At 45.0% G+C, this 16,898-nt stretch overlaps 1 protein-coding gene across 3 annotated transcripts in view; it reads right to left on the reverse strand.

The window, feature by feature from the left end:
* LOC122368714 (protein RRNAD1-like) overlaps positions 1 to 15,455 on the reverse strand; it is a 55,126-nt gene extending 39,671 nt beyond the window's left edge. Inside the window, exons 1-4 of one of the 3 annotated variants that reach the window (XM_043342921.1) lie at positions 15,255 to 15,455; positions 4,757 to 4,878; positions 3,754 to 3,878; positions 931 to 1,356 (exon numbers count right to left, since the gene is read on the reverse strand). In XM_043342921.1, the coding sequence (XP_043198856.1) occupies positions 931 to 1,356; positions 3,754 to 3,878; positions 4,757 to 4,870 (665 nt within the window). In that variant the 5' untranslated portion in view covers positions 4,871 to 4,878; positions 15,255 to 15,455. Of the gene's footprint in view, positions 1 to 930; positions 1,357 to 3,753; positions 3,879 to 4,756; positions 4,879 to 5,575; positions 5,926 to 7,885; positions 7,962 to 15,254 lie in introns of those variants that run through there. The other 2 variants (XM_043342923.1, XM_043342922.1) reach the window with 2 other exon arrangements.
* Between the last annotated feature and the right edge of the window lie 1,443 nt (positions 15,456 to 16,898).

Below are 16,898 nucleotides of genomic sequence, written 5' to 3' on the forward strand. Positions count from 1 at the left end.
AAATTTAACATTACGATTGAATGAGAAGTACCTTTCATAATCGTTTGGCGTCAAAATACCTTAGTAATAAAAGTTTCGGCAGGTTCTAAAACACACATTGCCAGAATATTGTCAACGAGAGTTGACGCATTTAAAAATTATCGCAAAAAAGTGGGGTCTCAAGGGGTTTGACGTCCATAGGGTAATGTATTTCCTTGAAAAGCTCCATCTACAATAAATTGATGGAAACATCATGCAACTGTTGCATGTTTTTAAGTATCATCTTAAGAAACCTCCCTTTGAAGTAGTCTTGCCGGATGTCGGTAGAATAAGAACGTCTTAGATCAGCTTGAGGATTAAGTATTAAGAGATTATGATCTCCATAAATTGCTTCAGATTTCCTACAAAATCCGACTCATTCAACTTATGTGATCTACAGCGCTTAGGCTCATAGCAGATGAAAGCGCATCTTATTCTGGTATTGTAAACAAATGACGAGAAAGGGATTAAACCAATTTGACAGTCATGTGCAAAAAAGTTTTGTTGAAAATGAACCAGAAGTACATAAAAAGCCATAGGAGCACCACCCCAATTAGGTACGTCAATGGCTAGTATATAAAGCTGTTAATCACAGGTGGAACTTTGTGCCGAGCTGAGGGCGCCCATGCGCGGCAAATTCGCCGCCGCCCTAGCGGTGACCTTGACCTCCGCCGTCTGTTGCGTCTCCAAAGCCAAGCCGGCGTGGAATTGGTAGAGCTCGGGGACCCCCAACTCGGCACAAAGATCCACCTATGCTGTTAGTCTTTTCATCAGTGATTATAGTGTCGTCATAGTACGACATTTGAACTTACGCCATTACGAAGGAAATAGAAAAGCAATTCAACCCCCCCCCCCCCACCCACAATCTCCACCCTTTGCATACACCTCCAAGGCACATTAGTTTGCACGCACCTGGCTCCTGCGACAAACTCGTCGTTACACTCGAGGCAGACGATGGGCAGGCGGCTGCCGTAGGCCAGGTAGCGCGACAGGTGGCCGCGCCCGGAGCCCAGGTCGACCACGAGTCGCGGCTCCGTCAGCTCCACGAGCCGCGCCAGTCGCCGCAGCTCGTGCTGCTTCTTGGGCTTCACGTGGCGGCGAAAGACGTGCTGCAGCAGCTTCAGCTGGCCGCCGCCAGGTGTCAGCTCCGCCGCCGCGTCCTGTGGCCACTGTTCGGCGGCTGGGGGCTCGGCGGGGCTGCCGGCCGGTGCGCAGCGATGAAGGAACTCAGCCACAGGCGCGGGAGAGGCGACTGGCCGGCGGGGTAACGACAGCGCCCGGCACGAGGCACGGAACGCCAGCAGGGAGAGCGGCGGCGGCTCCCCCGGCGGCCAGCACCTGCAGGAATGGGCACCGCTGTCAGCCGGCCACATCGCCTGTTAGATTCGTAACTAAAAACGCAGCCACCATAAATGTAGCAAAAGAGCAGCATAGATCGATATGTACCTGATGTGATTGGATCGACTGAAGTTAAGAAACAATCCAAAACCAAAACCGAAAAAGGAATCAATGCGTAGCGTTTACCTATCCCATGACTCATACCCTTTTCGCGGCATACATTATGGAAATATGAGTTTCCCGACATGATCGCTTTTTGCTCGTGCACGACATTACCTCGTATATCTTACTCGTGGATGTGCAATGTTATCCATGGAAACTAAGTTTGCTGGCAGAATATTGAAGTAAAGCCTTTGGAACCTTCGAAAGCACTTCCAATCGCGGTAACATGCTTGAGGTGGGGTGTTCGCCTTAATCGGTTCAATCTGTTGTAACAGCCAGGCTGTAGATCCGCGTATGTAGATCCGCCCTTTAAGATGTTCCGAGTCATGATAAGGTGTACAACTGGCTTTAAGGACGTTCGTAAAAGAGCAAGGCTCAAGCATTTGTGCTGAGACTGCGCAACACAGCCTTGAGCCGTGGAAGTTGCTGACAAAACCGTGATATTATGAGTCAGCTTCGGGTATAGGGAAGTAGTGGTTAGCTTGCTTCTCGGATTGCGCATACAGTCATCTTGTGAGTACGAAGACGTGGGAGACAAGCGTACAACGAAATCCAGGATATCATAGGACAGGTTGACACCCAACTCATGCTCCTGGTAAAGGGACGTCCAACAAAAACAAATAACTACAACATAACCACCATGTCGTTTACAAGTCTTGTGTCATCTTCTGATGTGAAAACACAAGAATCCTACGTTACAAAAATGCGCTTCAGTCAGCATCTCTTGCTTGTCGGGCAGAAGGAAATAAAATTTTTAACCGACGAAGACTATAAATAGACGATGAATGAGACACGTATATCGCAAAAAAACATGTGCCGCTCGCACGTCCCGCCGCGACACTACCATTCTGATTCCTTAATGCATGTGCTTAACTTCCGATTGCCTACTCTATTCTCGCTAACTTTACCTTGTACACCAGCCCCGCACTTCAGCATCTCTTCAACGTCAATTTCAGAAGTACGAATCACCGATGGGTCGGATCTGAGGCCTTCAGCGGCCGGTCACAAATCCACCTCAATTTGTAACTTCTGCGCTACACTGAAATAGTCCAGGATAGTGCGATACCATATGGAAACCGGATGGCCTCACCAAGGACGCGGTCGATTGACGTCGCTGTTCACCCACAGAAGTAAACGATTAGTCGGCTATTTTCGTCTGTGCATGGACGATTTTTAACTACGCATATACATTGTGCTTATGTTCCTAACCAAACTTTTCGTGTCAGACCATCACTAAATTACTGCCTGTCACGTTTAGGGTTCTAATGAATTTAGAATAACTCCAATCGAAAGCAAACTTTGGCTGTAAATTATACCCGCCAATTGCGAAAAATTCATCTTCTGCGTGTTTAGTCCAATTCATATTTGGCCACAGGTTGAGTGCTCCTAGCAACAAGTGTTCTGAATACTTTGTCATTCCACACCTGCAAGTCGCTAGTGAATACTTATCTTTAATTTGGGCGGCGATTTTGAGGACCGCTCGCGAGTTTGTTTGTTGGGTGAGGCCACGAAATCTGCACAACGCCGACCCTGCCACGGAAAGCACAGTCCGCGACCGATTTAAAGCGCACATCCCCGCCATCTAAATCTGAGCGCGGCTCACACAAGCTAGCCGTGCCAGATGTACCAAAGGACCAGCGTCGCCGTTACAAAGGGCGGCACAAGGCGCCGCCCACCGCGAGCAAGGATTACACGAGTGTTGCATGATACAGCTCTGATACATCAGTGTGAGCAGACACGATGTCTGTGACTATTTTTTAGGCCAGCGCACCTGGGAAAGAGGCCAGAATGACTCACAGGGTAAGAACAAACGACAGTCGCCGACCTGGTTCATCGGGGGACGATACGTCAACAGCTTGTTGACTAGAGGTTAAACAGATATAGGAAACAGAAAAACAAGGTACAATGTCAACGCAAAGTGACAGTTATGGTGGATGTCATTATGTAAGTCTCTGCAAGCAATGCTGAAGCCAGAGCTAAACAAAGACCCACAAATGCCTTCGTCTAGACATCGATAGATAAGTGAACCAAATAAAGGCCAACATGTATTGATAGCACTTTGTTGCATTGATGAAAACTGTTCGGCAGCACAACCCAACTGGCTACTAGCGCCTGATTTGTCTGAATAGCGCAGTTTCTTTTTTAATTCCTGTAACTGGATGACATCGTGCCGAGAAATGATGCTTTCTGGACGGACTGTTACCTCTTGTTATTTCAAAAAGTTGGCGTAGTTACCTATTGACATCACATCCGGGCTGGTCCAAGGTGATGAAAAATGACAGTGTCTCGGCCGACCACGAGTCCAGAATTGGCCGCCACTGCTCCGGAAGGCTGTTCCACAGATCTTCCACGAAAAAGTCCTGGCGGAAAGTAAACAAAGCATACGATATCACCGAGCAACGAAAGGACACTACAATACAACGCATCAATAAGCAATAAGCATCACCATTGCACTCCACTCCTAAATAAAAAACGACAGATTCTATCTGGATTGATGTGCTGACTGCTGAGAACATGTAGACAATTGATACAGTGAAGGCGCCAGGTTTAGTGTTGCCAGGCCATTCGCTTATGAGAGATAGGTAAACAAGAGAGCGTTTCGACATCTGCATAACCTTATCTAGCATGAGCTTACACAGGCTTTAATGACTCTTCAACGAAGTAGGTGCCCCGTAACCACTGTTACGTTTCCCTGAAGCCTGGGTGCCGCCCACCGCGCAATAAAGCCGGCGACGGTACATGCGTCAACACATCTCAAAGTGCCCGTGTGCTGAGGTGGGTGTAAGGGTGACCTATACGGCGCCGCTCATTACAGCCCTGCGGGCACCCCGCCCACCGCTCGGACGAGGTGATCACATCCTCAGTGTGGCCCGCAGACAGCCCCAGTCTTTCAGGGAGATTGTAACATCACTATCAAGTGACCCACGACCGGCTACGAACCGAAATACCGCTCTGTGGTATACCGCGTCGGTTAACCCCTTTATCTAATAAGCGTTTGAGAGTTAAAGAAAAACATGTCATTTAATTCGCATCTATAGTAAAGAGAACCCAGCAATGCCGTGGTTCATAGTGTTCTCCAAGTTGCTTCTGTCATGCAATTTAGCATTTGGGTTCGTCGCTTATTCTTATTTATTTATTAGGCGATTTAAGGAGAGCAAAAAAGTCTTTATGAGCAAGTAACAACTTATTCGGTGCGTTCATACGCATCCAGCACAAAGAAACAAGCGCGGGAGCTTACCAGAATAAACGCGTCGGTCAGGTGGGCGTACATCTGGAGGAAGCGGACCGCATCGTCTAGGAAACGCCGCCAGGCATCGGCGTCCGATCCGCTCTCCAGGCAGACAGCCGCCATCACCGGGCCTGCAATGGTTTTTGGCGATTGAACAGCGGAGCGCAGATGAAGGGTCAGACAAATTCAGTTCAGACATTTATCTGCTCTTAGGAGACAATAAAAAGTTTTTGCACATCAAACATGCTGTAGTTTCATTGACCTTGGGTTCTTCGAGTTGGGTCCTAAGTAAGATAGCTAGATCGAGGCACTACATCAGCTAGATCATTGCGGAAAAAGCAAGCCTGGTGCCAGCCGAGAACAATAATGGCATGCGATTTACTACCCCTTGTTAATCCGTGACCTCAAAGGTCGGGTTAATGACCTCAAATTCCACGTTTTCCACAAATACCTTCTGAAGAAATAGTCGCAGAGCCATAGTATGGTACTAAAATATTTGCCTGATCAGACATCGAATATCCTGTTTGTTTGTTTTGTTGTTTTTCGCATGTCTTCTAGTCTTTTTAATACGTTATAGACAGAAGTTTAATGAGAGTTGACACAATAAACAAGATGTGGCTGGTGATAACATCAGAACTGTCTGCCTGTTTTCTGTGGCAGCCGAGGGAACAGAGCAGGTGCCGTCGGGAACTAGGACACTAGGTTCGTTCTCATTGTAATCCATGTCGGCTTTCATGGCAGTCAAGGAAACACGAAGTAAATGTCTGAAATGTCAGCCCTAGACAGTAAAGAAAACACAAGGACGTTTAGTCCAGATTTGCAGATCACCATCAACATGCAGTGGTCTGGACTCTTGGAGGGCGTTCCTCTCGAATGTCCTATGCTCTGTCCGCTGGCTTCCTCATCTCGAACACGACATATTCGGCGATGACGTCTTTCTTCTGCGGTCGATGTGCCCGGCAAGTCATCTAGCATCCTATCATCCAAGTCATCGTCATCAAACTCATCAAGGAAAACTGCACTATCAGAAAGTCGGCGTTCTCTATGGTGAGCCCATGGAGCTCTGTAAGTCGACCTGTGGTCAGGAGACCCGGTCACCCGAGCGTCCAAAGAAGCCACCGGCGCTGTCGCCGCGTTCGCCGTTCAGGGGTTCGCGTCACCCGCCCGCCCGATGTATTTCGGACCGACCTGGTCAGTCCAGTCAATATTTGCACAGCGGACAATGATCGGTTCGACCGGGGGCGTAACGGCATTCAGAATACATCCGGCAGGCGGCACAGTTCCATCCTGGTCGTCAGGTCGGCCAGTGGCAGGACCCTGCAGCTCGTTACATGGACGTTTTGTGACCCGCGGTGGATTTCGAAATACGATGTAGGTGAATCTGCAGTGTTAGCACACAGTTCACACTGAATAAGGAGAGTTAAGCGTCGTGAGGAATATCATCATGATGATTATGAGCATATTTGATTGACCGAATCCTCAATATAATCTGAATAAAAATGACAAATTAGCAAAATTCGGATATATTCGATCACAGATCTTTGTCAACCCTTTTTGAATAATGAGAGATGAATAAGGAGATCTTTTGAATAAGGAGAGATGAATATTGAATAACAATAAATTGACATGGCAAATGACAACCAAAAAATAATTTGCAAGTGCCTGGGTTCTGATCCAGCGATCAATGTACCTGGCTTTCTTCTTCTCGAAGTTCGCTCTCTCGCTTCACATACGAGTCGTTCTATCTTTTGCCAGGCGCAGACCAAAGAAAGAATACACTACCATTTTGAATCAAGTTCTGGTTTCATATTTTCTTACATATCTGTATTTATTTGGATGATAATTGTGACAACGGTGATGCTACAAACTCTTATTTGAATTTATTCGAGAAAATGCGCTATGTTCGCATTTTGCATTTCAATATAATCCATGTCGTAGAGACTACACCATACGCGCTGGCATATTTGACAAGAATCAGACCGGGTAGGTATATTTGATAAGAATCAGATCGGCCTCTTCAGGCCCATTCGTGCCAACCACAAATCGTGTGGGTGGTGCTGCAACCACCGGCAAAGTTTGGTCAAACATAAACCCTCCGGAAATGACGTAAATAGTATTCATGATCCTTCCAATACCTACTGTTACGTAAAAAACGAATCCTGGAAATTAAACAAAACATTTTCCTCAAAGCCGTTCTTTATTTAACGTTTCCCATAGAAAGTAAATGTATTAGATCGCGTGCCATTCGAAAGCACACAAGCCGTGGGCCTAGAAATGGAACTGGTGAACCCCAGTATGTGCGGTAACTCTGAGTGAAGGGGTATTTAACCGCACCATGTGCGCGATGATCGCCCTAAACCGAGCTAATACCAGCGGTCATCCACAAGGGTGCCGGCAAAACTCGGTTCGTAACAGGATTCCCGAGAAAGTACCCAGCATATCGCAGCCAACTCGGCAAACCATTATTCGGAGTAGCGGCGGGCCGGCGCGGCGGTCAGTAGCGGCGGCCCGTCACCGCAGCGTACCGCGAAATGGGAAGCGTTAGGGCGGGTGTCGTCGTGTCAGGGCCGTGTCAGGGCCGTGTCAGGGCCAGTAGCGACGGCGAGTGCTGGCTGACACGAGGTGACACGCTGACCGCAGGCATATCTCTGAGCGTCGTTGCCCGAAGGAATATGCGGGACTGAGATCGGTGATCCTGTTCGGTATGGATGCAGAGCTGGGTCTGCCGAGCAATGAGGCATTGAAGAGTGGTCCTGTATGGCGTCTGTGAGGACCTGCTGTTAACCCAAATGAACAGCGCCGCCAGCATGATTCACTATATTTACGTCTCAGTTGATTATGAAACGACGCTGAAAATAGTAAAAAAAAAGCAATGCAGCAAAGCTTACCTAGAACGAGCAGATTTCTTTTTTTTTAATAAGCTGTTCGCATCTTTTGCAGACGTCAAAACCCAGCATATTTTGCGGACGTCAAAAGCCTATGAATATCTCGAGATATGATAAAGAAAGAGATCCGACTATGCGGTAAGACCGGACATTCGCCTCAAAATGAATGTAAAACCAAACTTTTCAGTGTAAGCACAATGTTCAACGCGACCATCGCCAAAGCAGGCTACAGGTTCTGGCCAAGATAGCTCACCTTTACCTCTATATGCAGACAGAAAGACGCCATTCCAACGGCCCTTCCTAGAATTCCGACAGCCTTGTAAAAGGACATGACATCTTGATTGCCACAAGCTCAAATATGAGCATGTTATACATGCATCATCCTAAGAAGGCTGCAATGATTAGGAAACTTTTTAGACGAAGCATAAAGCGGTACTGCCAAGTAAAAATTAGTCAAACAGGATGTCTCACAGAAATGAGCAATTACCAAAAAAAAAGCAAGAAACTTTCGATTTGAACTTCAAAAAGTCAGGAATCTCAGAATACCTCCAAATACCTCCACGGATAAAAGGCGGCGTTGAGCTTCATTATCTCGCCGACAGGTCAGAGAAACCATTGCTTTTTGCGCAATTTAGCACAAAATTAGTTTGTGGGCGTCACCACCAAGCGGGTTTCTATTCCGGTTGCTAGTTAACGAAATCAGCATTTCTATGTTTTCAACGTTTATTTTGTGAAGGGGACAATTGAAGAAAAAAAATGGGGAGAATTGAGACAGCGTGTCCTAGTCGTGGACAAGATCTCCCTCCGGCAAACACGTTCCCAAACCTTCAGCGATATCGAGTCGAGTGTAAAAACGATAATCGAAGTGATTTTCTTTTGTCAGTTCTAAAATCGCTTTTACTTCAAATTGCGCCATTGCATCTCAGCTTGAACAAATTTATAACGTTTCTTTTACAGTACCAGTTCTCCTCTACATTTTCCCCACTTGACAGGTCCTGGACTCCTGGACGTGACCTAGTTGATAGTTCACCCTGTCAGCTTTTCTAAAAATATAAATTAGATAAATGATTCTGCCAAATAATTGAGAAGAAATAAAACCTTTATTAGAAAATGCAGATCTGCACGAGCCTAGATTTCACTATTTTACCGATCCAGTACAAAGACGACGAGCGTTTCGTGTCAGGCACAAATGAAAATTATGATGTATCATTTAACACTGACCAGTGAATAGCACAGAACCTTTCTAGACAAAAAGAAATACTCAGGCTTGCAACCGCAACTTTGCAAACGGGTAAATAGACCGTACTTGGTCGATGGGTGGCTATAAGCAGTAAGCACACAAAGTTCGTTTTTATCAATTGAAACATTGAAGTTTTCCTTGAAAAAAAGTTATTTCACACGCCTAAAAAAAATGGAACAGCAAACAGCGCCAATCGTGAAAAGAAGTAAAACCCAGTCCTTATAAAACAAGCCAATTATCAAGCTTCAACGACCACAATTCATACGACACAAAGATATAATAAAAAGAAATGCCAGTTGTATTTCGTATTTCACCCGAATTACGAAGATGTGAAAAAGAATACCTTTGATAAAAGGCTGGCAGCCCAGATAGAGTAAGTCAAAATCCTCTGACATGGATGATGAAATCAGCTGCCCAATAGCTCCAGCTCCGACAGTCGGCGAACACGTCAGCCGCACCCTGCATGGTGTGACAGTGATCGTTACCTTCCTCAACCCTTAACGGGCCCCAAGAGGCCCCGCGATAACACGACTTGAGTATGCAGTCAGGGATTATTCTCCTTAGCTGGCACATGCTGGTCAAAGGGGACAGGACGAGCACTGCACGATATGGTACAGTGAATTGCAAAAAGCATTTCCGCAGCTATAGGTTATTGCGCAGAATCTGTCTGGTTTAGGAAGCTCGATATCGGTAATTAAATGGTGTACCCCGTCATCGCACGCCCGGTTGAACAGTTGATAGGATGTGTGGATAAAGGCAGATTACATTAACATGCAATTGGAGAACTACGATTTTCGATTGTATGGACATATTGAGAGCAATTTGAGCCAAGTATAATGCCGTCTTTCTCAGTTAAACTCAAAAGCAAACTCCAAAAACGGTTAAAGGGCCCGCAGAATAGTTACTGAATATTATGTGTAAGGTTGTATCATCCACCAAACGCGGAAACGAATGGTGAAGCTTGCCAAAAACGGAGGAAAAAAGAAGTGTGGATTATCGTCCATTTTATTTGCAGTTCGAGAGTGAGATATGACCAGTTCCGCTAAAGATCGCCTTCAGTAGCCTCCTGGCTACCGGTTCATAACGACCTATCACGCTATCTGTTATATAACGGCCAAAGCTCGCCCGCCTCAGTGACTATAAGCTTAAGCTCGTGTCACGGTTTAGCAGATCTATATGACGTAAGTGTTCACCCCGTACAGTTGACATGGAATGAAGACTGCAGTGCTGTATCCGCGAGTCATCATCCTAAATTTGCAAAATACATATAGTATGCATGTTGCTATACGCAATTGGTTCGCCAATAGTCACCTATCACAGGTTGGTGTCCAATTTAAGCCCGAATAAGGCAATATTACGTGAAACTTAGTTTCTATGACAAAATAATCGTTAAAAACGATTTTGACCGATGCACATTTCTACAAAGCAGGTGATGCGCCACTTATAGAGCAAGTGCAATCGTATTGTCTAATCAACTTTTCTTTTTAGAGTGATATTCCATCGATATTCGATAGACTTCACCCTGGTGGGGAGGGGGACGTGATCATAACTCATAAGGTATTTGGCGACACTATCCAGTTTTTTTCACGCGCAAAGAGCAAACAGCGGTGCTTAAGTCGTAGCGTCGGTACACTTTGCATAGTTTATCACACACCAAGTTTGCACTGTGTGTGAAAATCTTGGCCTTAGATAAGCTAGGGTTAGATCACTAGGTCAAAATAAGTAACAAAATAAGTAGCAATGCCTCTAGGAAAGTGTGATCCAGTCATTTCTACAACAGACAGCATACATTCACTCCCCTATGAAGCTTGAAACTCAGCGTATTGCATGGGAGCATCAGTTCCAGCAAGTCGTACGCCTCGGTTTTATGGCAGTGACCTAAGGGTTTCATTTGTGACCTCGCCATTATAAAGCAATGGAGATTGAGGAAAAGTATAAATGCCCCTGCCATGGAGATACACGACAAAACCGCCAGAAAAAATAGAATCATAACATTTCTGCCAATATGCAATTCGCAGAATGCAGTTGATGGCCAGCGGTCACTTGAAAGGTCATGTTAGATCATAAAAGGCTTAACAACAGTTTTTCCACAATCACTTTTGTTGGCGACATGGTAGAGCGATGAGAGCACCTGAAATGTGTTCAACTGATCAATGCGTATCGACTGATATGCAATGTAGTCTTTTCCGGTCAGGTCATGACCTTGACCTGAGGTCAACTTTGAAGTTTGACATTGTTAGGTCATATCACAGTTCATTCGAGTTCGACGCGTCTTGATGAGAAAAAAAAATGACGATGCAAAAATAAATGCAATACATTGAATGAGTCTAAAGTTATTTTAGGAAATTGTTTTGGTGAAATATTTTTTTTCGTTTATTCAAGTGGTTTTAGCCCTCGTGCGCCAAAGCGTTGCACTGATATCAAATATGAAAGCGAGTTCGCGAGAGAGCTTTGCAAGAGAGCTATCGAATGCGTCTTAAGGCCGCCCCACACTGGACCTCGCATGCGGGTTGCGAGTTTGCGGGTTTTGAGTTTGCGGGCATAATACTAATTCATAGAGTGATTAGACCGTTCCCTTATGGTAACTTTATGAATGCAATGAAGCCGGTACACCTTCAGAAAATTACATGTAGTCGAAATACCAGCGCAACGAACCAAAATTCGACTCCAAAGAAAAACCCGCAAACCTCGCAAAGCTCGCACAAGGTCGCTCGCAAGCTAAAAACATGCAGACACGCTTGTTAGATGGTAGTGTGGGTCAATCAGCTTAGATTTTATCATTTGATTTTGAAGAAACCCGAAAACCCAAAAACTCGCAACCCGCATGCGAGTTCCAGTGTGGGGCAGCCTTTACCGCTAGACTGTATCTCATTCGGTTCACGAGTTATAACCCGATTTGTGAAAATATGTCAAAATTGGGAAAATTTTCGGGAAAATGTTTGACTCCACCGAGCTCCGTATTTACCATGGTGCATTGCAGTATTACTTGGCTGTAGTTGACTGAGGCTGACACCAGGGCATAGGATAAATCTTGAAATTCAAGTACCTTTTCGAGATACCTATCTTTTTCCAAAACTTTGACTTCCAGACAAAGGTGTATCATATAAATCACCATTTCAGTCTTGATATAGTTCATTCAGGATATCAGAAACATATGATGCCATTTCTTCACAATAGTGGAGAAAAATGGGTGTCTACAAAATTTTAGCTATATTCACTTGGTAAGCCTAAATGCACACTAGTTATGGTGTAAACCATACAATAAGCATGAACAGGAAGTACACCTGTACTGAATAGTGCATGTGTATTATCTTGACAGGGAACATGGTGGCCTTCAGACTTCATAGACAAAATGTATTAACCCGGCAGGCGGTGGGCCTACCAGCCACCTTCCGCGCGGTGGGGGGGGCATTTTTTTGCCCCCCCCCCCGCCGTATCTCCGAAACTACTGGACGAATCCGGAAAATTCAAACGGCGTTCGATAGCCCTGTCAAATTTGTCGAAGGAAACCAAATTTCATTGACCTCGGGGTCACCGATGACGTCACAGGTCAGGTCAAAGATAAAATGTTTCACCGTTCACGGGGCTTCTAGGGAAAGCGCTATAACACCGAGTAAAACGCATTTTGTCGAAAATCAGCGATAAAGCGTCAGTTGTCTAGTACATATGTTGCTATTAGAGGTCACTGGTCATACCAGGTCAGGTCACAGGTCAGGTCACCAAAGGTCACCAAGGGTCACCACATGAGCCCAACTTTACTAAGGTTATGCGATGCATGTTTTATGGCCAGTTTTTCATTTCCAACTCAATGGTGTTGGTTATAAGACCATCAGGTACGGTTTAGGTCACTTTCTGGTGGAGGTCAGATCAAGGTCAGGTCAAAAAAGGACAAATTTTAAAGTTGATATTTTTGCATAAAATGGGTATCGATTCGATGCAGCTCGTCACGGGGAGTCTAATGGTGGTCTTTGTTTTGCGCTACGAGGTCTAGAATTGCTAAAAATTGAGTTTGAAAATTTGACGTCATCAATTTTGAACAGTTTTTTCGCTATACCTTGGTCAAAAAAAAGAGGTATCGATCTCAAATTTGGTATGTAGATAGAAGGCGGTAGGGACTATCACGTATATTCCGTTTTTTTCGAAATTCAAAAAACTTTTTGGATTTTTTGGCTATTATAATCAAAAAATCTATTTTTTGATTTTTGGAGGTCAAAATCCAAAAAATTCGAAAAACCGAAATAGCAGTTTTGTAGCCCTTTTGATTTCACACCTTTTATGTGTGAAACATTTTTTCTGTATCTCTAAAGCTGTAGGCCTGACAGCTCTTCCCGCAAAACCTTTTTTTGGGTCGAAAATGGCAAAAATGACGTCACTCTGACGTCATTAGCGGCCAACCTATCATAGCCTTTGGAAAAAATTTTGGTCACCATGTGCGCTAGCTGCTCCCGGGAGGGTACTGAAAGTTTGGTGACGATCGGCGCAGCGGTTCTCGAGATATATTGAAAAAACTAAAGGGGGCAAAAAATGCCCCCCCCCCCCACCGCCTGGAAGGTTAAATGTACATTTTTAGCCTAAAATATTGTTTTGCAATAAGTTTGGGAGCAATGCTTTTGCATCATCAATTTTGCCATCATTACCTATGTAATCAAATGCCATCATATGTGTCCGTCACTAAGGCATGCCAGATAACAGGTCTAACATTTATCATTAAAGGTCATATCATATGTAAATTTAACCTCAGTTGAAGGCCTCAGGTCAAGGTCATGGCCTCACTAGAAAAGGTCATGTGGCACATCAATCGATTTGGTACTGTTAGGATGGTCATGCTAATATGTTTTCACTACCTTACACAGATACTTTTCCAAAATAAATTGATACCCATGGCCCAAAACCTGCTGTTGACTCTTCCATGACATCACATGACCTGTAAGAAAGTAGGTCTATCACACTTGCACAAATATTGCCTTGATTTTGTCAATCTACAATGAGAAACATAGCTGCTCTTTGTGAAGCATACTAACCAATAGCTCAGCCACAGTTTTAGGATTTGGGAGTTAGGAATAAAAATACACACCTCATACGTAGACAGCTACAATACAGGAAAAATTTCAAGGAGGTCCAGCCTCTGCAAATGCCAGTGAGGCTCCTGGGCCCTGGCTCTTAGATCTGGTAGATTAAATTGAAAGTGGGTCAATTTGGTAGCCTAAAAAAGTGTGATTTTGTGTGAACTATTCAATATCACATCTGCAATCAGTCATAGTACAGAAGCTTACCTGCTGGAAAATTATCACTTGGATCTGAGCTTCTTCAGCAAACAGAACTAGTCATTCCTCACCAGAGCAGCATGAATTGGGCACTCAGCATCAAGCCATCAAAATCTTGCAGCTTAGGATTATGTGAAACTGTTATAATTTTGCCACATATGAATTGTCAACTTGTTCCACAGCACAGCCATCACATGGGCTTCACATAGGGTCTGGGAACCTAAAGAGCATCCATAAAGTTGCAGAATTATATAACACCTCTGGAGACACAAATAGCTAGATCACTCAAAATTTGTGACAACACAAGACTGAAGCTTCAGCCAATCAAAACCCAGGCCATATGGTAGGTCTGTAAAAAGAATAGAAACAAGTGGAATTTTCTAATTATTCAACTCATTCTCCCCAAACACAGAAAATTAGACCAATTATAGAACTCAAGTTGAGTGATGTAAACCCCTTGCACTTTGCAGTGTTGTAAGTTATAGGTGTTTTCAAAAGGTGTTTGGCTCCAACGCCTCCAAGTACGTCATTCAACTAAGCATGTGTTTTAGCCAGCGAAACGGGCAAAAACTGAACCTGACAACATTTACAACTAAGCCTGGTGTCCCAGGAAGATGCCAGATTGGGACGACGGAGATATGTAGACCAAAACAAACCTAACCTGACCTGACCTAGCCCTACCTACAACCTACAACCTACCCTACAAACCTACAACCTACAATGCCCAATTGTATCTGGTATCTTCCTGGGACGCCAAGTTTACTTATACCAAAAGAACTGCTTACTCGATTTGGGCCTCGGAAACAGTAAGAAACGAAGTTTTCCCAAAATTTGTTGGCACTTAAAGACTTTGTACGGACATTGGGTGCCAGCTACCACCAGTGACGTCTTCTTAGCTTTTGAAGTCCATGTATTTACCAAGCACAATTTGAAATTGATCATTTTTAGAGTAATGAATTCTTAGCCAGACACGGAAGTCGCCAAACTCACGTGAGAGCTTCGATAATGCACTTGAAGCCAAACACCTTTTGCAAAAAAAAAAACTGTTACCTATAGTTACCTACGTCCTACCCTACCGCCATTGGTCGTCACTGTAACTTGAACTGTTGATGCCTCACCTGATCAAGATGTTACTTGGAATGTTGTTTCAGTACATCAAGCAGGTGCCAAGGATCTTGAATTCGACCTCTGTAATAATACTGGTTAGAGGGCCTTGATAATACTTTCGCATCAAACACAAGAGATTATTCAATGGTTTTACCAGTATATAGGGCCTTGGTTTTACCGGTTATATACCATTGCTATAATTCTATATTAACACGTGCGTGCTATCGAAATTCATCTTTGTCTCATGTGCGCCTATTTTTGTTGATGTTCCTGCATTCATATGGAAGCACTATACGATGCTGGTGAAGGGAAGCTGGCATGGTAGGGAAAACTAAGTAAAGTAATCTTGGGGAAAACTTTACCCATGATCAAGAGTAGGTAAAAGACCCATGATGATGTTACAATACCGTTGTTGTTACCAGGGCTGCGGAGTCGATGGATTTTCAGTGACTCCGACTCCGACTCCGACACCGGCTTCCAAAAACCAACTCTGACTCCAACTCCGACTCCGGGCAGAACTATCGACTCCGACCGACTCCAACTCCGACTCCCGACTCCGCAGCCCTGCCAGGTCTGCGGAGTCGATGAATTTGTCGGTGACTCCGACTCCGACTCCGGCTCCGGTTTCCAAAATCGACTCCGACTCCGACTCCGACTCCGGTCAGAACTGTCGACTCCGACCGACTCCAACTCCGACTCCGACTCCGACTCCGCAGCCCTGGTTGTTACAGCAGAGGTGAAAAAACCCTGCTACTCGCCTGCGTGCGTAGGCGACAGCCATAGGAATAAACAGACAGATTCGAGCATCTCAGTTGATGCATTTAAAGTAGATAACTAGGCCGTTTCCCCTACAATCAGAGCTGCCTTCCCATAGAAGACCACTATGAACCACGGCACAAAAATTTAACAGCGTCGTCTCTTTGTAGACAGCTGGGGCTGAAAAATCCCTCCGGTGCGACAGCCGGTGCGTTGTGAAGCGCCATAGACAACGCAGGAAAAACGGCGACAGCGCGACAGCTCGTCCCCGCTCGTCGCCGGTTGAGCGGAGGCGGGGACCGACGCGGCCTTGGCCGCCGACGGAGTAGGGAGGGACCGGGCGACTGGGACGGGGGACGTCACATCTGGGCCACAACTGGTGCGAGGTCCATGACCTTCGGTCCTAGAAACTTGGTAGGAGCGTTGATAATTGGTCTTGACTACTGAAGCAAAGACAAGTGAATCAGTGACAACTGACAATCCTTTCGTGAGTTCTGATTGAACTGGATCAGGAAGCCAGGACGAGCTATAGGAAGTCGATCAGACCTATAGGTAAGTTTAGTGATAGTGATTTATTTTTTGTTGTGTAACTATTGAAATATGGTGATGCGTTGTGATGCCCAGAGTCTGAAATTTGAAAGATCAGTTTATTTCTAACATTCTAGCCTCATTTAAAATTTACTTTTTTGGCCTCAAAGGTGATGAGAAAACGGCAAAAAATGGTACCTTCTGTTTCAAGATGACTTGTGAAAAATTGCCGACAGCTAGACATCGCGTAGGTGACAGCTTTTGAGTTTTATTCACCTCTGTGTTACAGTACGGTAGTTGGGTCATATACCTATGTAGGTCATAATAAGTCATCATATTGACGTGTAGGTCTAAAGGCCTGGCTACACTAT

Source organism: Amphibalanus amphitrite, unplaced genomic scaffold, assembly GCF_019059575.1.
Source record: "Amphibalanus amphitrite isolate SeventyFive unplaced genomic scaffold, NRLGWU_Aamphi_draft 000970F_arrow, whole genome shotgun sequence".
In the NCBI taxonomy this organism is placed as follows: domain Eukaryota; kingdom Metazoa; phylum Arthropoda; class Thecostraca; order Balanomorpha; family Balanidae; genus Amphibalanus; species Amphibalanus amphitrite.